The 24,260-nt window shown below is 35.4% G+C and overlaps 2 protein-coding genes across 2 annotated transcripts in view; one reads left to right on the top strand and one right to left on the bottom strand.

The window, feature by feature from the left end:
- LOC149477081 (dynein axonemal heavy chain 1-like) overlaps positions 1-24,260 on the bottom strand; it is a 78,215-nt gene that overhangs the window by 49,501 nt on the left and 4,454 nt on the right. The window contains exons 8-30 of the mRNA XM_089711622.1: positions 21,179-21,323; positions 20,650-20,776; positions 20,199-20,320; positions 17,522-17,611; positions 17,258-17,337; positions 16,841-16,928; positions 16,439-16,657; positions 15,665-15,782; positions 15,014-15,155; positions 14,540-14,681; positions 13,527-13,754; positions 13,116-13,214; positions 12,786-12,929; positions 12,316-12,514; positions 11,801-11,949; positions 11,622-11,721; positions 11,271-11,462; positions 10,587-10,764; positions 10,221-10,353; positions 1,908-2,135; positions 1,481-1,619; positions 923-1,101; positions 217-380 (exon numbers count right to left, since the gene is read on the bottom strand). Of these exons, the coding sequence (XP_089567748.1) occupies positions 217-380; positions 923-1,101; positions 1,481-1,619; positions 1,908-2,135; positions 10,221-10,353; positions 10,587-10,764; positions 11,271-11,462; positions 11,622-11,721; positions 11,801-11,949; positions 12,316-12,514; positions 12,786-12,929; positions 13,116-13,214; positions 13,527-13,754; positions 14,540-14,681; positions 15,014-15,155; positions 15,665-15,782; positions 16,439-16,657; positions 16,841-16,928; positions 17,258-17,337; positions 17,522-17,611; positions 20,199-20,320; positions 20,650-20,776; positions 21,179-21,323 (3,405 nt within the window). The remainder of the gene's footprint in view (positions 1-216; positions 381-922; positions 1,102-1,480; positions 1,620-1,907; positions 2,136-10,220; positions 10,354-10,586; positions 10,765-11,270; positions 11,463-11,621; positions 11,722-11,800; positions 11,950-12,315; positions 12,515-12,785; positions 12,930-13,115; positions 13,215-13,526; positions 13,755-14,539; positions 14,682-15,013; positions 15,156-15,664; positions 15,783-16,438; positions 16,658-16,840; positions 16,929-17,257; positions 17,338-17,521; positions 17,612-20,198; positions 20,321-20,649; positions 20,777-21,178; positions 21,324-24,260) is intronic.
- Positions 6,236-8,619, top strand: LOC149477082 (uncharacterized). Its single transcript, XM_089711383.1, has one exon. It carries the CDS (start codon positions 6,407-6,409, stop codon positions 8,354-8,356), a length of 1,950 nt encoding a protein of 649 aa, XP_089567509.1. The 5' UTR covers positions 6,236-6,406; the 3' UTR covers positions 8,357-8,619.

Below are 24,260 nucleotides of genomic sequence, written 5' to 3'. Positions count from 1 at the left end.
ATTTAGACTGATTATTTGTATGCAATGAAGTGCAATGTGTTTATTTTATTAAGTGTCACTTGTCACAACTGGCGAGTTTAAAGTTTTCCTAGGAGTAGTACGCACCTATGTATTGTCAATAAAATTTTCACTACTAAAAGAGTTCAAAAACCAGTACCACATACACATCAACATAATATTAACAAATTCCTCCTCATTATATAACAAAAACTGTACCGTAGCTGACAGATCCACTGGAAGTCGTTAACATTCTTCACGTTCTCAATAACGAGCGTGTTGGTGACGTCACGCGCGTGCACTTCGATCACGATCAGCGCGCAGAGCACTTCCCGCTGGAAGAAGGTCAGCTCGCCCTTGACTAGCGCGCGGAGACTGTCCAGCTAGAGATAAAAAATAAAAATAAAATAAAAATGGATGTTTATAATACAAACTTTGTTATATGAGCAGTTTTTCAATTCAATTCAATATTTTAATTTATGGCAGTACTGCGTTGCCACAATTTTGCCAAATGAGCAGTTTTTCGTCATGTAAGTGTAACATGGTGTAACTGTAAATGTCAACACGTCGCGTCGTATGTAAATACAGCAGGTAGGTACGACGTAGGTAGACGTTTGATTTTACGCGATTGTTATAACCCAATAAATCCGTTAAAATATTTTATAGTTTAAATCCGTTATAAATAATACGTATTTATAATAAGATTTTAACGGGTCACGGGGAGACCACGCTCGCTGAAAAGTGTGTGAAACGTCAAGATAATAAAATAATGAATAAATCGCGTTTAAAATCCGATTTATCTTTAAATAAATATAATATTTAAATCATCTTCACATCGATCAATTTTCAAATACTCCTAGAAAACCCCGAATACCAAATTACAGATGCATCATCAGATCATAACTAACACGCTACACAGACTAACCTGTCGCAGCATCTCCTCGAAGTAGCAGTCCATCCTGTACTCGCTGATCGCCTCCTCCACGCCGGCCGTCCAGGCGGTCTGCGAGCCCGCTATCACCACCTGGCCGGGCCAGCGCAGCACCCACTCGGCGCGCGGCATCGTCCATAGCTCCTCCATACCCGCGACTAGGGTTAGCCGTACTAGAATATGATTTGGTTGCCAATATACAAGAAAAAACATCGTCTCTATCTAACTAATACGTGATTCTAGGAAAACTATCGGAGGAATAGTTCTTTTTACAAAAGAAGTTTCATTAGCAACGTACAAATAGGTAAAAATTAGTGAACGCATGTGTTTACAAATTTATAATTGTCATAAGCTGCATACATTGTTTGGTCGTTTCGAAACAATAACTATCAGCGGCTTATGCTATTAATTAACATGAATAGATTATACAGTACACACATGACTATTATGTTCTAGCCTAGAAATAACATAGATGGCTATAGCCATTATAATATGCCAATTGCTTAACCATTTGCTATAAATAACATACTAATTCGAGACGCTATAACTCACTGCTATGTCTCATGGTGTCTTCCAATAACAAGAGCCATTGCTCAACATTCGATGACGGATAGAACTTGTACTTGAGATCGACAATTTCACCTTCGCTCGAGTGCATTTGTGTGATCTTGAGATCTGCTTCAAAGGTAACCTGAAGCAATTTCGTATTATGTATGTATTATTACTTTAGGTAACCGCAAACTTGAATATTATGCGAAATTAAGTGTTATCTATGTGGCAATACGGTTTTGTATATATTGAGTATTTCCTACTTATATTGTGATGTATCAATGGTCCATACACTGCGCTAGAAATGCTATAATGATTCCGTTTAGTTATAAAATAAGAATAAGTAAGAAGTACTTAAAAATAAGATATTACAAATATCTTCCGTTACTTTTGAAAAATTATATTTTCGTAATGTATATTAAATTTGCACCTTAGCGATATTCTCAAAGCACTTCCTAAGATGCGGTTGCACAGCCTTCGGGTTCCTGCTCTGCGACAGAATCTCCAGCAGCTCGTCATCGCTGAGGAAGAAGAAGCGCGGGAACCGCAGCCGCTTCAGCTCCATGTATTCGTTGAGGCCACGTGACACCACCGCTAGGAGATGACGTGCTTCCACCAAGCTGTCTAGCAGACGACTGTCAGGGCATATGATCATAATCTGGAAAAAAGGTTTACCTCTTGTGATGATTGTGATGGACGTCGTATTTAAAGGTACTGTACTTTATTTTGTTATTGGTTTAAAATCAGACGTTCTTGCATACAGAAAATTTTAATAAATAGGCAGTGCTACTTATTTTTAATAAAGTAAAGCAAGAGAATATTTCTGTGCCTCCAGTGAATAAGGGAATAACTCAAAAACAGCACTTTTCAGGAGAGACAAAAAACTATATATCAATACTAAATCTTTATTAATTCAAAATTTTAAGCTTGTATGTGTAAGATATGATGTTAGACTATATTTTTACATATGAACACATATTGTAACAACCCCATAAATATACTTTTTTCGTGTTTTTTTGTAGTTGTGGCCTTATGAACGAGTACTTCATGGAATAACTCAATGTATTCACATAATTTTTCTTTTACTCTTTGCAATATAACGACTTATGCCCTTATGCACTATGTTCATAATCGCACAACACGACTTATTATATTATTGCCAGTTTTGGATTTATAGAAATGATGTGACTTATTATGCTTGAAATTTGTGTACTTTATGACTCAATTGAGGCATTTTAGTGGAAAAACTATGCACGTAGCTTGAAAAACGAATGAAATCAACGGGTTTTTTTATCGTTATTAGATAATAAAAACAAAACAACATTTAGGTATTTATGCATATTTTAACCCTAGAAGTCCAATCTACGTAAATTTGACGTATGAACTCTTCTATATTTACAATCGAATCGCTGCAAAATCCAGAACCAACTTATTAGCCATCGAGACCTAGAAGTACATAGTTGTACAACGCCACCAAAACACAGGCCTGCCTATTTACTGCGAAAAAGACCAACTTCGAGTTAACTCCTACATTTCAGAATGTAGCGATTAAAGTAGCTGACCATATCGACCTGTTAGGTGTAACTCTGTCATCGAATCTTAACTTCGGTACTTTCATCGAATCCAAAGCTCGATTGGCCGCAAAAAAGCTCGGCATTTTATCTAAGGTCAGGCAGTATTTCACACCGGAACAGCTTCTAAGACTATACCAAGCACAAGTTCGATCGTGTGTGGAGTACTGCAGCCATTTATGGGCTGGGTCTGCGAAGACGCATCTGGGAGCATTGGATTCGATGGAAAGACGAGCTGTTAGGCTGATAGCTGACTCGAAATTGACCAAGAGTAAACTTCTTAGTCTTGATCACAGACGTAAGATTGCGTGTCTTTCAGTTTTCTACCGCTTGCACTTTGGTGAATGTTCAGCTGAACTTCACGCTCTCATTCCATCTTCACCGTTTCACCATCGAACATCTAGACGTGCCGCCGGCTTCCATCCCTTCGTAGTTGACGTACCATTTATCCGCACAAAACGTTATCAGAAATCGTTCATCAACTTAACTGCAAGGGATTGGAACGCCCTACCCGCTTCCGTCTTCCCAGATAAATATAACTTAAACTCATTCAAGGCAAGAGTGAATAGGCTCTATCTAGGCAGGCATGCCCCTTCATAGACTGCATCACTACTTACCATCAGGTAATGGTGCAGTCAAATGCCTGGCTATAAAAAAAAAAAAAAAAAAAAAAAAAAAAGTTGGCTCATCCAGGTAAATTCCGCCATTTGATTGTAAAGAGGATGTTGTGCGTCATTTTGACGTATAATTGGGCTTTTCGTAACTTTTAAAATTGTATCAAATTTTTATTTTGTGATTTATTTGAATAATTTTTTTCCAAGCCACGTTTCACATGATATCTATAGTAGGTATTATACTATAGATTGAGTATAAAATGGGATCCAGACAACTTTTATACTAGGACGAAAAACCTTCAATTTTAGTAAATGACGATTATTGTCCTCCGCTGGATTTGGACTTCAAGCAAAGGGCTTGGGTGGCTGAAGATGTTGTCCGGAGTAAAACCGAATATGTTATGGGGTTTTGTTACCCATGTATAATGAAAGTCGTAGATTGTAAAATAAACCTTTAATCGATCTTTCAATAATACAGTACTATGTTGTTAATGCTATACAATGTTTCACCAGTCACCACAATGAGTCTAGTCTGTACAGGTTAGCAGGAGACAATCATTGAGTATTGGTATTAATTACGTATCAACTGCGTATTGCGTTTTGCGTATTAACAGCTATTGTCCTAGTGAAAATGAATCGTCGAATCAATTTAAAATTCGATCAAGTGCGTTCCGTTTCGGAACGCCACAGATAATAAAATATAGATAATAAAAGTGGCAACGCCACAATGTCATGGCGGTATGCATTGATACAAGCACTATAAAGAGATAAGAGAAGCCCGAAAACCATATTCCTGTATGTTCAGTTAATACAGGAAAAGTTATAGGTGGTCAGTGGCGATATTTTACGGCATGATATAGAATTTTAACAATTTCTATATAAAGAAAATACCGCAAAGATTTTATGAAAAAATTAAGCACAGATTTGAAGGTACCTTGGATGCAAATACGACTTGTGACACGCACTTTGAAGAGACTCTATGTGACAATAGCCCAATTTTTTCAAAATATGTGGTACCAGAGTATCCATAAAATTTTTACGAAAATGCAGGACCAAAGAAGTATCGATATTGCGGATTTTTTTCCTATAAAAAAGGCAAATTAACAAAGCACAGTGGCTAAAACGCTATATGCGGAGAAAACAATATTCATAATTGTCAAGACCATGGACGTATAAAAAAAGACGGTGCTCTTGAATAACAGTATTCCCTTTTCACAAATTCCACTTCCCCATCATGGCTGTAACTTTAATGCAGTTGCAGCTAGAGCTGCCAATATATCAGTCTTATCCGTTTATGTTCCTCATCCCCATCCTAGTTTTATTCCAGAGCTTTCCTTAATCATCTCCTCTCTTCCTCCCCCTGTTATTATTATGGGTGACTTTAATGGCCACCATACTTCTTGGGGCTCGTACATTTGCGACTCCTTTGGATATCTTTTGGTTGACCTCTTTGAAGATCTGAATATGTGTATTATTAACGATTGCCTTCCTACCCGTAGAGTCTCCCCATTACAAAATCCTAATACTGTAGTGGACTTAACAATTTGCTCTTCTGTCTTAGCTCCTTCCTTTTCTTGTTCTACGCTTTCCTCTACTCATGGGAGCGACCATTTTCCAATCCTCATCTCCTGCTCACGCACAGTTCATGTTCCCACTAGAGCTTTCCCACCTTTGCTCAAATTTAAGTTAGGCAATGCCGACTGGGAGAAATTTGCCAACTCCCTTGATACCAAAATAAGTAATCTCCCAAATGCTTCACCTGAGAATTGTTTGGAATCTTATTCTCTTTTTGTTAACTGTCTCGAGACTACTGCTACCGAATCTTTCCCATTGAAAACTTATTCAACTCTGTCTTTTAAGAAGCTATCCCCTCCCTGGTGGGACCATGAGTGTACTGCCATAGTTAAGGACCGTAAAGAAGCCGAGCTAAGATATGATTCCAGTATGTCTTATGAGAACTTTATTAATTATAAGAAAATTGCAGCACGAACTAAACGGGTGCTATCAAAAAAAAGAAACAGGGTTGGATCCGTTTCTGTGAGAGCTTATCTCCAAAAACCCCGCCATCATTAATGTGGAATAGTATTCGCCGTTTCCGTGGAGCTCTATGTGATAAAAATAGAGTATCCAACAACTCAGACGTTTGGCTTGATGATTTCATTGACAAACTATCCCCTCCATTTGTCCCCTCTTCTGATCATTTTCCTTGTCCTCCCCATAATTTAGTATCATACGACAGTATGGATTGCCCATTCACCTTGCAAGAACTTGTTACGGTTCTTGATGGCTTAAAAGACTCATCCCCTGGGGTTGATGGTATACCATATTCTTTTCTTTGCAAGTCAGGCGATCAAACAAAATCTTTTTTTCTAAATTTAATTAACATTTTCTTTTTACATGCCATTATTCCGGACTCTTGGAAATCCCAGCTTATTATTCCTATCCCCAAACCCGGCAAGGATCCCCTTAACCCCAATTCCTATAGACCAATCGCCCTGTCTTCTACCTTAGCCAAAATCACCGAACACCTTATTAAAAATCGTCTAGAATGGCTGGTCGAGAACAGAGGCCTCCTAGCTAGTTCCCAATATGGCTTTAGGAAAGGTTTGAGTGTATTAGACAGTCTTAGTATTTTAACAACTGACATTCGTTCCTCTTTTCACAATAAACAGTATTTGGTTGGCGTATTTTTGGATGTAGTTTCAGCGTACGATAATGTTCTTCTTCCAGTGCTCAGACAGAAAATGTTACAGCTGAGTTTGCCTGAGAGGATGATACATTTCATCTTCAACTTATTAATGTTGAGGACGATACAAGTACGCTGTTCTAAAGACACACCTACTAGACATGTATTTAAAGGCCTCCCTCAAGGTTCCGTTTTGAGTCCATTATTGTATTCTATATACACCTGGGATTTGGATAAAGCCATTCCATCGTATTGTAGCGTTCTGCAGTATGCGGACGATATAGCATTGTATACTTCGTCAGAGAATATGGATGTGATTACCTTTCGACTTAACAGCGCCTTATCTTATTTGGAAAATTGGATGAACGATCATGGCTTGTCACTATCGCCCAGCAAAAGCAATGTAGTTGTGTTCACGAAAAAACGCTTGATCCCACAGCCGGTAATATTACTAGAAAACTCCTCAATCCCTGTAGTCAACAAGATTAAATTTCTAGGGGTGGTGCTTGACCAAAAGCTGAATGGTATGGCTCACACTAACTACATTTCTCAGAAGTGCGAAAAGGGTATTAATGTTTTACGCTCCCTAGCTGGTGCTTGGTGGGGATCACATCCATATTGTCAAAAACTAGTTTATAATGCTATAATCCGTAGCCATTTGGATTATGCGTCGTTCATCTTAGAACCTTGCAATAAAACAGCTTTAATAAAATTGGACAGAATACAATACAAGTGTCTGCGACTCATTATAGGTGCCATGAAGTCTACCCCAGTCAATGCCCTTCAGGTAGAATGTGTAGACCCTCCTTTATATCTCCGCCGTCAATATCTGTCAGACAAGTATTTCTTTCGGCTTATACAATTATCCTCTCATCCCCTTCTTCCTAAAATTCGAAATCTACTTCAAATACTTACTCTAAATAACCTCCGTCGTCCATCTGATTTTCCTTGCCTACTTAAAAGTCTCATCAAATTTAACCGCCTTCCGGATCCAACATCCCAATTTAGTATCCATCCTTTATATTCAACTCCGTTTCATGCACTAGTTTTTAACCCCAACATTAATATGAGTTCTGGTATTCAAAAATATGCTCCAGATTCTAATGTTGCTTTTAACTGTCTGGTTTCTTCCTACTGGCGTGGTTATAATCTTTTTTTTACGGATGCCTCAAAAGTGTCAAAACATCTTGCTGTAGGGGTTGCTGTATGGCACCATAACTCTAACACTATTTTACAATTTAAATGTCCCCCTCTCTCTTCTGTTTTTACTGGTGAAGCCACAGCTATCTTGGAAGCTCTCAATTTTATCGACTCTCATAATCTCCAAAATTCAGTTATTTTTTCGGACTCCCTCAGCTGTCTTCAGACTATTACTTCTAACCCTTTCCGCTCAAAGTCTAAATTTCCTATCATCTTTCTAATAAAATCCGCACTTTACAACTGCTTCAGAAAAGGGCTTCAGGTAGATTTAGTACATATTCCAAGCCATTCTGGTATTGTAGGCAATGAGAAAGCTGACGTTCTGGCTAAATCTGCCATTCAACATGGTACTCTGGAGCATTACTCTAATTATGCCCACGATCTCTCTTCTCTTTCTAAGGATCGCTTGGATCATACATGGAAGAGTCAGTGGAAAAATTCAACCAAAGGGAAATTTTATAGAGATATCCAACCCTCAATTCCACGTAAGCCCTGGTTCTTCCGTTTCCCTAATATAGACAAGCCTACTGTTTCCACCATTTGCCGCCTCCGTTTGGGTCACAATACCACTCCTAATCATTTATTTAAAATTCATGTTCGTGACCATTCTCTCTGTGAGTGTGGTATAGACGAAGGAAGTTATGACCATTTATTCTTTGTTTGCCCTAAGCTCCGTATCTCACTTCTGGATATCCTTCCCCCAGATGTTCCCCTCCCTACTAATTTTAAGTGTTTACTTTGCCTTGTCCCTACCTCATTTGTGAATATCCTATCAAAATTTATCAATTTTAACAATCTAAAATTTTGAACTCCCACTGACTACCTATACCTATTTTATGTTATGCTTTTGTGATGTGTTGTGTTGTCTATAACTAATATTTGTTCTTTGTCAGGTTATACAGCTCCATGTAAGAAGTCTTTCAGTAAATAAAAAGTAAATCATCTCAACCGTGATTTTTCCTCAGCACAGAGCACGCTTAACATAAGCATTAACTTAAACTGACCATCCGTTCAAAACTTGACATTGGCAGAATCCGTCCTCACTGGGATCGGGAGTTACCATTTGAAAAAGAAGAAGAAGAGAAAAAAAGACGGACGCCGTATTACGAACTAACAACGTGAAGCCACCATAGTAAGCTAGCGATCGTGTAAAGACAATAAACACGCACACACTCTCACCATAGTAAGCTAGTCGGCCGCCATTACGTCGTGAACTACCGACTGATTAACTGCGTCACTGTTTCACAAAAAATATTTAAAATGCCGTCTTGCGTGGTTAAATGGTGTCGCAACAGTACAATTTTAAATAACAAATCACAAGGGATTACATTCCACAGGGAAGCAAGTTATTTCTTTTATGTTTTAATGACAAAATTATTACGGCAAAATTTATAGAAAAAAATACAGCCGCCATTGTCATCAACACAGCTGTTGCCATGGCAACATGGCACACACACATGGATGTTTCGCCGCCATTACTAGGCTTCACTCAATGTTTAGGGCGTATTCAGAAAGAAAGCTTGAAACTTATAAGCGCTTATCGGCGCTTGTCATGTTCATATAAATATGACAAGCAAGACAATGAACATGACAAGCGCCGATAAGCGTTTATAAGCGCTTATAAGTTTCAAGCTTTCTTTCTGAATACGCCCTTAGGCGATATACCGTCCGTCTTTTTTTATACGTCCATGGTCAAGACTGGTTATAAATACTTTTTTTTATGCGACTATTATAGAATATAGTATTATTGTCTTGATTATTGTAGTTAGATAATTTATTTGAAAAAAGATTAAAAACGAGTTATTTTTTAAAAACTTACCCAATTATAAGAAGAAAATATGTACAAGTTTAACATTTTTGTTGGCTTTTTTTAGATGATTCAATTATCGTTCTGTATTTATATAAACAAAGAGTATAATATCATTAAATGCACTTAATGTGTTAACTGTATTTTTAATATCTATTGCAAAAAATAGTTAATTTCCATAGAAATATATTAGTATCCCAAGTTAGCTGATAAATACCTTTTTTAAAAAATATAAATATTGGTTGTTGCAGATTTATTGAAAAAACGATTTAAAAATAATAAGGAATAGTGTGTGTTGTTTCCGTGCAGTATTCAATTAATAGACCAATAGCAACACGGCATTAATGCCAAACTGTCTCATGTCGTCACTTGAACCAATGACACTAAAAGAGTTGTTCCTTTATGCTCATGTTAGAAAAATGACACAAATGCGTTTATACTAAAAAAGTGTTTAGGACTGATGGAACAAAATGAATTAAGTCTTTATTCAAAAAGTATAACTACACATACGTCTTTGTGTTCGTGGGTACTTTTGACTCGAGACGAATAGTTCCTTTGCGATTGCCTAAAATGATGGATAAGGTAACTTATACCGTTAATCACACCCTACTTATACCGTTTGGGTCATTCGAAAAAATGGGTTAGGACGCAGCTAGAGATATGACCTTTTGATATGTTGTGTATTTTGATGAGCTGAATCCAATGGTGCAATAAAAACCAAAGGGAATAACTCGTCTTACTCCCTTATTCACTGGAGGCACAGATTTGTTTGGTACAGTACATTTGGCCGCATAAAAAAAATCACTGGAGGAAAAATAAAAAACAACGGTTTGTTAATGAATTGAAAATTTAAATAATTGTAAACCTTGGGAACGGCTGCAGCAGAAGACATAATTCTTCTCCAGATTCTCTCCATTGTGCCATACTTTTTAGCTTCTAGTGGCAGTTGACGTGATATATCTTCAGATGTAAATATAGGTTCCAAGTACATCCATTCCCTACAAAAAAAAATCTCATCGGAAAAGTCATAATAATGTTTACTTTAAAAACTTTATAGAAAAACTACGTAAATTTTAATAGAATGTTGTTTGTAAATTGTAGCATCGATAATTTAAAAAATGTTGAAGGAAGCTAAACGATATAAAAATATGGTAAATGGAAAGTCTTTTTTTTGTTTCATTATAGTCGACCGATATCCACTTATTATTTGTCCATTAATAGAAAATCTTACTTCTGACACTCGATCCATTCGTCCACAACCTTTTGCGTGAGCCGCAACTTATCATCCCACTCCTGGATGCGAAGCTCGAAGGCCGCTTTGAAAGGACTGAAGCCGAGCTGCTGCGTGGCGAGGAGATGTTCGTCTAGTAGTTGTAAGGTCTCGTCAGCTATCTTCATTATGAATGTACCTGTATAATTATTTTTATATGGTTAAAGGGGTGTGTAGTAAACTAGAGATTAAACTTTACGGAACAAATGTGTATTTAATAATTTTGAGTAAGTACCATAAAGCTTATTTTGTCTCCCCTTGTGTAAAGTGCGTAAAAGGAAATATTGAAAACAGAACTGTCTGGAACTGCTTTTTTGTAAATTTCAATCATAATGCATGCAATGATTTTTTTGATTGCTAGCAAATTTTTCGTCTATGAAGTAGATGAAAGAAGATGTTCTTATACAGCATTTCTTAATAGTTCATAGGTCTTTAATGAAAATTAGTTTGCATCGAAATGTTTTTCCGCACCACCAACATAAACAAGCGTGATCTCCATCGCCTTGGTGGCCCAGTCCCAGACCCAGACAGGCCCAGGCCCAGACATCTTGTCGAGCGACTGCTCTATGACGTACTCCTTGCTGGCCAGTATCCCGTGGACTGCCATGCCTTGCTCCAAAGATACTAATAACAACAAACCCTCACCAGTATTCTTATAAGGCGCGATCTCCATCGCCTTGGTGGCCCAGTCGTTCAACATCTTGTCGAGCGACTGCTCTATAACGTACTCCTTGCTGGCCAGCTCCCCAATCTCGGCGATCAGCTCGCCGTGTGCCGCCATGCCTTGCTTTAAGCACATTTGGAAGGTCTGCTTTTCGTTCATTGTTACCGTTATACCTGTTGAAATAAAAAGAAGCATGGTAAGTGCATTTTTATTTATTTTTTCTGGGTTTTTGTAGCCGAAATTAATAAATTAACATGTTCTCTATTATGTCACATGAGAGGATACAACATCGGCGCTACAAGAAAAAAATTTGTAAAATTATGAATATTAACCAGCTTTTTCCATAAACTCATTCCAATGTCTCTCTTTCATTCCAGGATTTCTTACAGCCTGTATTACAGGTATTAACGGTCTGAATTCATCAATGTCATCCTAAAACGAACACAAGGGAATGTTTAAATGTATATCATGAGAACTTAGAATCAAATAAATGATGTAATTCTTAATTTACTCTTATAGTTAGCGCCACTTGTTGCACTTTTGGCAAATCAGCAAACGTTCGCACACACTTGATAATAGTTTTGTAGTATTCATTAATAAGCGGTTCGATGGAATCTGCATCCACGTACATTAAAGGATTGTCGAACCAAACTTCACGAGCTTTAAGGAAATCTGCAAAGCAATATATCAATATATTTAAATATCAAGAAAAAATGTCTGATATAACACACTGAAAGTATAAGTGTGTTCATGCACATACTACACAATTTTCTAAGTTTGCAAATATTTGTTTAAGGATAGCCATATTACGAGAATTCACTGTTTTTGGATTTCCACAATTCACCAAAAATATTTATGAAAATTGCTCTTCTGATAGTATTTTCTTGTGTTTGATTTTACGCGAGTATTATACATTTAGAAATAATAGATTTTACCGGATTTTAAACGCGATTTATTAATTATATTATTAACCTGACTTTGCATCTGCCGTCTTACAACGTGTGTGTACATAGTAAAAAATAATACAATAATAAATAACCATACCAGAAGCAGTGACCCACAAGTTCCTATACGGCTCGAATTCCTTGACCAATCTATTCAGATCCGCAAATGGCACCACAGGCTGGCCGAACAGCTTCTGCCGCTGGTTCAGCACCCTGCCCCACTCCTGCGAGTCCTTCATGCCCTTCCACGCTTTCTTTATGTCGTTCGCTATTTCGTGGACCTGTTAAGGTAGTTCATATGGATTATAATATTATAATATGGATGATAATATTACAATATGGATTATCATATTATAATATGGATGAAAAGATTTTTCAAACGTACAGAAAGATATTACGATATTTATGTAAATGAAAATTATGCGTAGGTATAAAATTCTACGTTAAATTTGAAAGCTTTGAAGTTCCGAACGTATCTTATTTTAAATCTTTTTATAAATTAAGTACATATATACCAAAACAATACGACTCATAGATATAAATTATACTTACTCTCGAGAAATCGTTTTGCAGAGTAAGAGCCATGCACTGCGACGTAAACATGTCGATTCTATCCGACAGTGTTTGTTCATCTTGTTGGTGAAGCTTCCAGAACTTCTCTTGTTCCTCTTCAAGGAAATCAGTTGTTGCAACTACCTTTATGTTAATTTTTATAATTTAAAACATATCTATGGGAACTTTACTTTACTGGCGACTGTAATTCAAATGGAGATGATCTTTTTATTTATGAGGTGATTAAATTTAATTAATACTTAATTTAAGATTTGAAATTAAATAATTTTAAGTCATTATTATAATTCAAGTAATGGTAGTTAAACATACTTGTTTGGTAATACTCAGCGGCCAACCGATAGCTTCCCACAAAGCTTTGAAATCTTCATTTTCCAGTGGAGTGAAAAATGCGTCCAATACTTCATAATCCTTAAATATTAATTGATTTTATTAATATTAAACGTGAGTAGTTTAAAATATAATTCACAATTAAACATCTGTCGCTCTATTTATTGCAGTGCAATATTATAAACTAAAATATAAACACTAATGCACTCTGCACACTTTAAAAAGTATAAAATAGGACTTTGGCAATAAGATTTTTAACGCAATCATTCTTATTAAAATATTTTTGCTATTTCATAACGCTTAAATCGAATGCAAAATTGTAGAAGGATTACACAAGTCCAAAACACCATTCATATTTACAATTTTATCTTCTTTCTCTAAACAGCAAATTACCGTGTGAACTTTCTTCATGATATCTTCTTGCGTCTTCAACGCGAACGGTATCGACTCCATCCACTCCCTGATCTCGAAGACATGTTCTATAGTGTTCGGCTTCTCACCAAGTTTCCTCATGATGCTCTTGTACGCTTGTATCACGTCTTCCACCATGATGCGAACCTCTTCAGCCCACATGGTGAGGAGAGCCTTGATGATGTCCGCTCGTTTGTTTACGAGCGTTTGCTGTAATGTTTTTTAGTTATGATTATCATGACACCCTCAATTATAATATCTACCATACATTTATGTGTTATTTATACCAGTTATAATAAAGATCAGCTTAACGAATTTAAATATTATAGTTGCATTCGTGTCCAATGGGATTAGTATGATAATTACTGATAGAATTTGGAAAAACATTACGACCCTCGTGACGGGAACAAGGTGAACACTGAACACTGAACAGCTAATATCTACTACACTTACACAATCAATTAAGTATATTATGTTTGTATGAACTATGACTTATTTTTTTTACAGAGGTAATATTAATATCTTGTATTTGTATAGAAACATTTCAGTTGCAAGAAAAAAGGTGATGTAATAGGTAAGACAGTGCGATAAGCCGATAACATAAAAGGTATGTTCAGGACTGCAAAGGGAGGCCTATATTATCCAAACATACCGCGAGTATATTATTTATTTGCTAGTGCCTCCCTTGAGACAATTTATTATTCCGTTTGCTAGAATTCTTCCTAAAAGCTTTTATAATGTGAAAATGATTCCCACATTTACTATGTTTTTACCAATTTTGACAGTATTTTTCAACCGACTTCAAAAGAAGGAAGAATATAATCGATGTATTTTATTTGTTTATAGCCTCAAAAATTTCGATTGGGCGAACAATTTTTGATATATTTTATTTTATTCGAAAGCTGGTCCCTCCCTCCCACGAGGACATTTAAATTTGGCCTAATTCTGACAATTTGTATACGGTTATTTTTTTTAGTCTTAAATAATTATTTAACCTTTAGACTATCCACATTTATAGCAAACGGTCCAATATTAATGTACTGTGGCAGTCGCCATATTAGATCTTGTTTCGCATCATAGTGCATCTGAACCTCTTCACGGGTCTCTGATGAAGAATGCTTTTCTTCACGGAATGCTCTGGAATGTTTTGAATCGAATAAATTATTATTCGATACTTGGATTTATACATTAGTATAACAATAAAAATTTAATAACAACGATTTAAAAACATTCTTGAGTTACACCAAGGACGAATTCTGTGAATGTCAAATCATAGTTTAATGTGTAGTAAGAATACGATAGCCAGGGAGAGAAATTAAAAAAATTATACATTAATTGATTTCTACGCAAATCGAATTATGTATACGTGCATTGCACTTGATTATATGTTTACAAATGAACTCATAAAACAGCAGATTATTTTTAATTCTCATGTAATTAATTTTAACTTAAGATACTAAAGAACTAACTCAACGTATTCTTCAATATTCAACACATAGATATCCCTATAGCACTCGTACTGCCGCATATACGCTTTCAGCGGTATGATGGCCTTACGATACGCCAGCAACAGCCGCTCTCTGTATTCCACCACGTTCGGTTCCATTAAACCTGGTTGGAATTCATAATTTTATAGAAAAATATTAATTAATGAAATATTTTGTTTTGTGCTGAGTGAAACACTCCCTGGAGAACACAGGTGTCCCAAATGTGGGCGCACCTGTGCATCGCGTATTGGGCTACATAGCCATCGTAAGAAGTGCAGTAGATAGAGACTCCTTACCGACTACGATAATCGTCTGAAATAGACGTAAATGGCCAATGATGATGCTAAGTGAAAATGAAATAAAAATGAAAAATGAAAATCTTTATTTCAGAAAAAACACAATACATTTAGAATTTAACAATACAGAAAAAAATGCTGTAGCTTAAACACATTTTAATAAGTTTTTTTACTTAAGTGATGGCTTGTTTGGAGATAGAGTGTGTCAAATAGGCTAAAATTTGGAAGTAGTGAAACCTCAGAGGGAAACCGTTAGAGCCGTTACTTGTGCATTAAAACAACGCGTAAAAATATAATATGCAAATTTTTAAAAGTAGCTAATATTATAAAAACTAACCAATAGACGTGAGAAAAAGTTCCTTATCAAAAACGAGACCGGTCATAATCATAGGATGCACTTGTGGGATAAAGTGACAGCGATACAGCATCTCTCTGAACAATCTCTGGATTACAACCTAGAATGAAATATATAAACATATTAAAATAAATGCTTGAACTCATAGGATCCTGTCTCAGTTTTTATGCATTGAGAACAATGGATTAACATAAATAATTTGAAAGAAGGAATTAGAAATTTTATATAATGCTAATGAAACGGAATCTTACAGATATTATTTAGATCGCAAATACAGCATTAAATTCCTTCGGTTTCGTTTGTCTACACGTCTTGTTATCACGCGTCAGCAATTTCCTATTGTAGCTCTTTTAGGTTTTGTAATCCGACGAAATTGGCCTTTATATTTCTCCAAGTTCTTTTACATAGTTATTTGGGGTTTGAGTGTATGATTTTTTGCAATTTAACTATACATAAAGATTGGTTAAATGGGAATAGAATAAGTAGAACATTATTGGACCCGAATTTTAAAATGTAACCTATATTTTTTGAAAATATTTTATTTGAAATTTGAATTTGAAAATATAGGTGATATTCACGTTGATATTTTTACTGACGCTTAAAATTATTGTAACTACTAATAAAAATCAAATAACTTGCAGCACAGCCATTAATTAAGAGAAGAAGAAGATGAAGAGGACTTGACTTGCAGCATCTATAAAATGAAATTAAAGCTTTTCCTTTACCTTTATTGTACTAAAATAAATAGTTCCACACCTCAAATTGTTCCGGTGGCGTAGTATAATATGGTCCATCTTCACACATCATTAGGTGAAAGTAGAAGAGGGTAGGTGTGGGGGAACGGAAGGGGGAGTTGATCAGGTCATTGGGGTCCCACTCGTAGTCGTCTTCACACACGTAGGTGCAGAGGCAGGGGGTCTCGCAGAGCCCCACAAACATCGCCATGGACTGCTCGATGCAATAGCGCAGGGCGTACTGAAAGTTGTGGGTACATTTGCATCTCTTATCTGTTCTGTTTATGGTGAAAAGATGCCTGCTAATGTTTGAGCATTCTTCACGCATTCCAATGAACGGGTAATTATTTAAATATCTGCTTTTATTTTCTATATCGATTTATGAACAACCGTTTAAGGAGACTGAATTTATATATTTATTTACCTGCATACGGAATCTAACGAGTTGCATGAAACGGCAAAGTTTACTGATTCCGTAGAACTCCCATTTTTTCTCATATATATTGAACCACCTGTAAATAAAAATAAAATAAATATAAATCAGAAGTATTAAGAATAGCTTCATCAATTTAAAACTAAAGCAAGGGACTGCTCACAAAAGATTTATATTTTATGATTGTGAGCTTAATTTTATATGTGTATTAGTGATTTTTGTGTATTGTATGTAAAATGAGTCTCTGTTACTCTTAAATAAAGAATTTATTATTATTATTATTAAAAGAAAAGGTTTAATGAAAGGGTAAATATCCAGTTTACTATTTTTCCTGGTATCTGGTACCCCTGACTCTGTTGAGATAAAACATAACATAAAACATTTTTTAGAAAGTATTTAATACCTTACCCTTTTCCAACATCTCTGAAAGACATTCGTATCGCATGCGCCGTAGCATTCAGCCACGTTATGTGTAAATATTTCAACATCTGAAAATAACATCGAAAATAGTGGCATAGATGCTTATAATTTATTTCGTTCTACACAATTTTTACTACAAAACTATCAGTTCAAATTAATAACTAAAAAACTACGTAACTATATTATAGTCTTACATATAAATTAATCTTGTATATGTACTAAAATTGAAACTATTTAATTATGTTTGTTTACCATTGAGGTGCAGTGTTGTTGTGCTGCATCAAACTCTCCAAGACTCGCGTTACGGCCGTAGTTTGTTGTGTAAAACAGCATACCTTCAACCTTTATAAAAATAAAATATTTTTTTTAATTTCTATCTAGCTGTTGGCACCAAATCCGCAAGGATAGGCGTTTGAAAGTTTGTAAATGTTTAACAGTTTTATCCAAGCAGAGGCAAAGCTAGCAATGAACAAAACATTAAAATCCGCTCGGCTGGGTACACGATAATATTCTATATATGTGTGCTTATCACTGAACTCCTCCAACACGGGTGTACCAAGTTTAAGACGATACACAAAAAAAAATCCACTGCTTGGCGGGCGGAGTCTAATAGCTCGCTATCGCGAACGCGGGTGTGCGCGAAGTCATTCTTGCAAACTCGCCGCGCTGCCGCTGGCCGACTCGGGACAAACATGTATGGAGTCGTCATACATTTATTTAATTGTTGATTTATTGGTTTTATTTTCTTGCTTATAAACAAATAATCTTCTTTTTAACAACTACTTAGACATTATTAATAATAATTATTATCATTTCGTAATGTTTACTTTATTACAAAATAATACAGGTTATAAATAATCTTTAAAATAACAAAAAATATTGTTACTCTGAAAAAATGAAATGGTACTCAATAACGCGGACTACTGAATTGATTTAGATAGAATTTGATGCTGACGTAGATATTACATCATGCCCAGAAATGAAAGGTACTATTTCTGAAAGAAGTTATAAACCCTAATTCTTCTCAGTCAAAGTCAAGAGTGGAAGATATCACTAATACAGTAAAACTGATGCGAAACTTTGGATGTTAATTTGTATATTTTTTTGTTAGTTGTTACTTAATCACGTCAAGACTACATTACCAATTTTGATAAAATATAGCTAATTGCCTGGATTTACACATAGGATACTTTTTATCCGAACTGAACACTTCTGTGGGATAAAACAGGATTCACGATATAACCTAATTCCAAGCGGGTAAAGCCGCGGTCGGAATGATATTTTTTTAAATAGAAAAATTGTTTTAAAAAAAACACAAAATATATTGACGCATGTATTTATTTTTTGCACTCTATTATAATTGTAATTATTCATTACAAATAATCAAAATAAAATAGCCAGAACAAAGTTAGGCCCTGGTAGGGTAGGTAGGCAGGTACAGCAATGTGAGACGAACACTGGCTTATTTATACCAATAATAATGTATTATAAACATTAAATTAAGTTTACAACAAAAATACATAATATTAGCTAATGTGAAAACGAATCAACCAATCATCCCACAACAATGAAATGTGCACACAAATATTCACCCAAATCGGTTCATGTGATTAGGAGGAGTGACTGCAGCGCCATCTTCCGGGCCCAATTGTGTTTCCAGATCACCCAGGAACTCAATTTAATATACTTACACAAAATTATTCGAAATTAAAACTCACATTACTATGTAAATATGAATATAAACCTGTTTTAGTACTAAGCAATTTCCCGCACAGGTGTAGTAAGTATAAATGAAATAAATATCAACATCAAATTCTTTATACAACATACTTATCTACCACCTACTAAGAAATGTAATTCTTGAAATTTTTTCGTATTTTTTTTAAATATAATACTACTCCAATGAGCTCCTGTTCCATATCACGTCCGCCATACTTCCACTAAGTTCACCATGATTTTTTATTTCTTTGCACTTTGTTGCTTTTTGCTAAAAATGGAATCATGCGATAAAACCAGTAGAACGTTGATAACATACATTTTTGACTGAATAAAGGTACTTACGAAGGAGTGGGTTCACATTGTGAACAATCAGTGGGTTTATTTTCCTTCTGGATTCCGGATTTCTGAAAAGATTATCTATGCTATAAATGAAAAAAATCTTACACATTCGTTATGTACTTAAAACAGGGGTACATATCAAACATCGTCTATAATACAATTATCATCAAATTTAAAATAAAACCAACTTCTTCATTAATTTGTTCCAATTGTAAGCATTCTTTTTTCTCCAACCTTTATGTTTCTTCTTCTTATTTTCTTTATTGTCCCCATTTGTCTCATTTTGTCTTATCGTGTTGTCACCCTTTTTTACGATTGCGCGAGCGACACAAGTTCCCCGTGTGACGGCCGTAGCGGGAATGACTCGTGCAGCGATCGGGGTAGGAAGGTACAGGGCGGCTCTCGCTATATTGGCTGGTCGCGCGCTAATTTCAAGTATTTCTTGTTTATTTCAAAACCATCGCATATTTCAAAATTCTAAATCGGTAGACGTATAGGTTGTATATTTTATAGTTAATATCCAAAAAGTCGTAACTTTACGTTTGTTATTTTGAAGATGCCAGAGATTATAAAAAAATAACAATGAGAACTTTGTATTTTTTTTCTATCGAGAAAATATCATGGAATCATGTTTCTAAAACGGTAGACGTATTGTGTTACTATTGAACTTTCTTGTCAAGAATTTTCATCACGACAACTTTAATAATATAAAAATTACGAAGGTTTGAAAAGGGCCGTAAATGTTAGAAAAATTAATTCATCACCTTAATTAAAAATTTTGTTTGTCTTCAGGTGGTTCCCAGATAAGTTTACATACTCTAAAATTAAGGCGAGCAAAGTCTTGGGCCAAAGTTCAAAAATAAGGAGAAACCTTAAGACACTCTTCAACAACAAGATGTATGCAGGACACGGATTCTGTGAGGACATAGAGCGAGTTCCACTGGTTGAATTTCACACGGCCCTTGAAGTCGTCCATGACGCAGGGATAACGGCCTGGAAGTTTTATATATTCTATAATAGAATGGAATTTAGCTAATGCTTATAGAAGAATAATTCTATAAGAATTAGCTAAATTACATTCATAAATACCTACCTATTGGATATAGATCTGAATTTTGCTATTGAAAGTTCTATTCAGCAATCTTCATTTTAGGCAAGACTGATAAGTATTTTTGAATGGTAATGGTACTAATACAAAGATCGATAACATAATTGACAGTGGAAATTAAGTATAACATACCAAAAGCTACCTCTATTCTTCTTTATTTTAGCATAAATTTATAAAAACATACTATAATAATGTCATTAAAACGTATGTGTACCATAATCCGGTACAGGTGGCACATACTCCTTGCTCGGCACATCAATGAAATTGTACACGTCTCGATACTTTTGTATCGTGTAGATTATTTTCATTTTACCCTCAGCCCTTCTATGGAGTAGGTAGCCCTGGAATATGGAAATATTTTTTTATTTCTCAGTTTTGTGTTTTACAAATGTTTCCATCTTCTCTTTTTAATAGCTCTATCTAAAAGAGAGACTCTGCCAATATATAATTATTTTATCAAAACATTTTTTTTACAATTCATACATTCATCTAAGTATATCTTATTATATATAAAATTCTCGTGTCACAATGTTAGTCTGCATACTCCTCCGAAACGGGTGGACCGATTCTCATGAAATTTTCTGTGCATATCGGGTAAGTCTGAGAATCGGCCAACATCTATTTTTCATATGTACCACGGGCGAAGCCGGGGCGGACCGCTAGTAGTTTATAAAATAAAAGATTCGAACGCACATCATAGTGCTATTTAGTTCTAAATAAAAATCTTAAATTCGATTCCTTACCTCATGTTTCAAAGCCTTGAAGTGATCCTCGTCCACGTCGACCGCCTGCCTGTGGATCCTCACCATCTTGATGATAGCCGGCATGTAGTGCAAGGGCATTTGGGGCAGACCATCCAGGAGGAGACAGTCCAAGTATAGATAAAACCTGATATATTTCATCTTTTAGTTTGAAAACAAATTATAATAAAATTAAGTATTCTTTATAGCTTAGAAAGGGGATTATTATAGAATCCAGGTGGATAATTATGGTAGTTACAGTAGGTAATTTTATTTTTGTTTTCTATTTGAACTTTGTTTAACAGTGCTATCACTTCACTTCATTCACTTCATCACTATCACTACATAGTATAAAACAAAGTCGCAACCTCTGTCCCTATGTCCCTTTGTACGCTTAAATCTTTGAAACTACGCAACAGATTTTGATGCGGTTTTTTTAACCTTTGGCTGACGTACTGGTCTAAATGTAACTTTAACGCCGCGGTACCGTCTCATAGACGTTAAAAATTAAATTGAAATAAAATAATATAAATTAAACAATACTATACTGTAACGGTTTACAAATTGATTCATACATGTTTAAGAACAATTTATTACAGATAAAATAAAACTACTGTCCTTAATTTAATAATAATCAACATTTATTCATGAATACATTGCTTATCTAAATTTAGGAACTCTTGTTTTTTCTAAAACTATTCATCAATCGACAAATGAACTGAAATTATCGTTACTTCTTTGTATTATAATTAAAAAATAACAAAAATAATTAGTCTTTCTTCAATAACAAAAAAAATGACAAGGCACATATTCGGTACATTTTCAACGTCGTAGTACAGTCATTGCATATTTGAAGACAGCATGTAAGACACATTGGCTTGCTGCATTGATAGCAATAGTACTTTGTTCTTCTTTTCAGGCGACTTGGACATATTGCACACGTCTTCCGAGTTCCTTGTTGCGGATTAGCTTGGCTTTTTAGAGACGGAGGAGGTTCAGGCATGTCGGTTGGTCCAATGCAGAAGTTGGTCTTTCAACTGGGGTTCTTTCCCGTTTCCTTGGCATACTCCTAGCTAGCATAGGTGTTTGTGGCATACTCTTTGGTGCAGATTTCATTTTTTCTAGGCATTCTGCGAAATTGAATAAAATTAAAACCGATGTGACGTCAACGAGACCCTATGTGGCTACCTACGTAAACACAGAGGTGACGACCAAGAGACATGCTTAGTTTTTGTACATAAACACCGTACTTACGTCTGTGAGACGGCGATCGCTCCTGTGGGAGAACCTGTGCACTCGTCGCGCTCGCGGCCGCGACTGACGGCAACAAGATGGCGGGATGGGAAGGTAGCGGGAGGGGGAACGCTGCGCGTCGCGTTTTTTGAAAAATATTGTCATTATAAAAATAATGACGTCTGTGAGACGTATACCACGTCAGTTAAAGGTTAAATAGAGTGATTCAAGAGGAAGGTTTATATGTATAATAACATCCATTAAATAGTGGAGAAGTACTGTTATTTTTGAGGTTTCTAATGTTATGTCGTACAAAATTACATTTTTTCCGCTTACATTGCAAACGCAGGCTGAACCCTACGAGTTTTATCAAAATAATGTACTAAGTATTATACACATTGAATAGGTCTATAGAAAAGTCTATCTGTTATGGATAACCCACAATAACTTTTTTTTGTCATTTACTTTTTACGACAAATAATGGCTAATTTTCGAAGCGATTTTAACCAGTACAGCATTAATCCTTAACCAATTAAATACCTTGAATACATTGTTCATTCATTTAATATAGATCTACAGGGTGTCCCAAAAAGTAGTGATGAACGGAAGCTGGGAAGTAGAGGACCTAGAGGGCTATCCGAATCACCCCCATGTATGTTATGCGATTTTTCGTATTTTCGGAGTTATGACGTTTTTTTCAATTTTTCACCTATCGCCGAGTACGATGATATTTTCACTCATGGTGACGTCAATTATTGCGCTAGATGCTTGATTTTTTTTTTGTTTGCTAAGCTGAAAGATAGGCCAATTCAGAATGGTAATATTTACTATCGTTAGATCTTCGAATGGAATAAAAAAAAGAATTAAATGCCAAGAAAGATAAAATTACCCAGTATGTTCACCACTTCAAGGGCCCGTAAAAAAATAAAATCACATAAAAAAAGTTTTCCGTTTGGCTTTTAAAAACTTGCTCTATCTATCAGGTAGTTACCCTGAAAATTTCATTTTATTATTCAGAAGGCTTCAATCGAAAAATTTAAATCTAAATGTGGTAAGTGCAAAAATTGAATTAACATGATGATCAATAAAAACAAATTAAAACCAATAACAAGGTGTTTAATTATTACCAGAAATTTTTAAAATGACCCCGCTGTTGCTCAGTGCAAGTGCGACATCATCGTGAAAAGTTGTCTTTTAAATGTCTGAATGCCTGTGATGTTCACCACTGGGTAAGTTTATCTTTCTTGGCATTTAATTCTTTTTTTTATTCCATTCGAAGATCTAACGATAGTAAATATTACCATACTGAATCGGCCTATCTTTCAGCTTATATTATTATCTAGCAAACCTGCATGAAAATCTCCGTGTGAAAATCTCTGTGTGAAAATCTCTGTGTGAAAATCTCTATGTGAAAATCTTCGTGTGAAAATCTCCGTGTAAAAATCTCTGTGTGAAAATCTCTGTGTGAAAATCTCTGTGTTTAAATCTCGGTGTGAAAATCTCTGTGTGAAAATGTCTGTGTGAAAATCTCTGTGTAAAAATGTCTGTGTGAAAATCTCCGTGTGAAAATCTCCGTGTGAAAATCTCTGTGTGAAAATCTCTGTGTGAAAATCTCTATGTGAAAATCTCCGTGTGAAAGTCTCCGTGTAAAAATCTCTGTGTGAAAATCTCTGTGTGAAAATCTCTGTGTTTAAATCTCGGTGTGAAAATCTCTGTGTAAAAATGTCTGTGTGAAAATCTCTGTGTAAAAATGTCTGTGTGAAAATCTCTGCGAAAATCTCTGTGTGAAAATCTCAGTGAAAATCTGTGTGAAAATCTCTATGAAAGTCTGTGAGAAAATCTCTGTGTGAAA

This window comes from Colias philodice, chromosome 26 (genome assembly GCF_061535455.1).
Source record: "Colias philodice isolate Cphi_HAF_F1 chromosome 26, ilColPhil1 Martin Lab GWU primary, whole genome shotgun sequence".
NCBI lineage: Eukaryota > Metazoa > Arthropoda > Insecta > Lepidoptera > Pieridae > Colias > Colias philodice.
The sequence above is the reverse complement of the archived record's forward strand: the minus strand, read 5'-3'. Positions and strand labels throughout refer to the sequence as shown.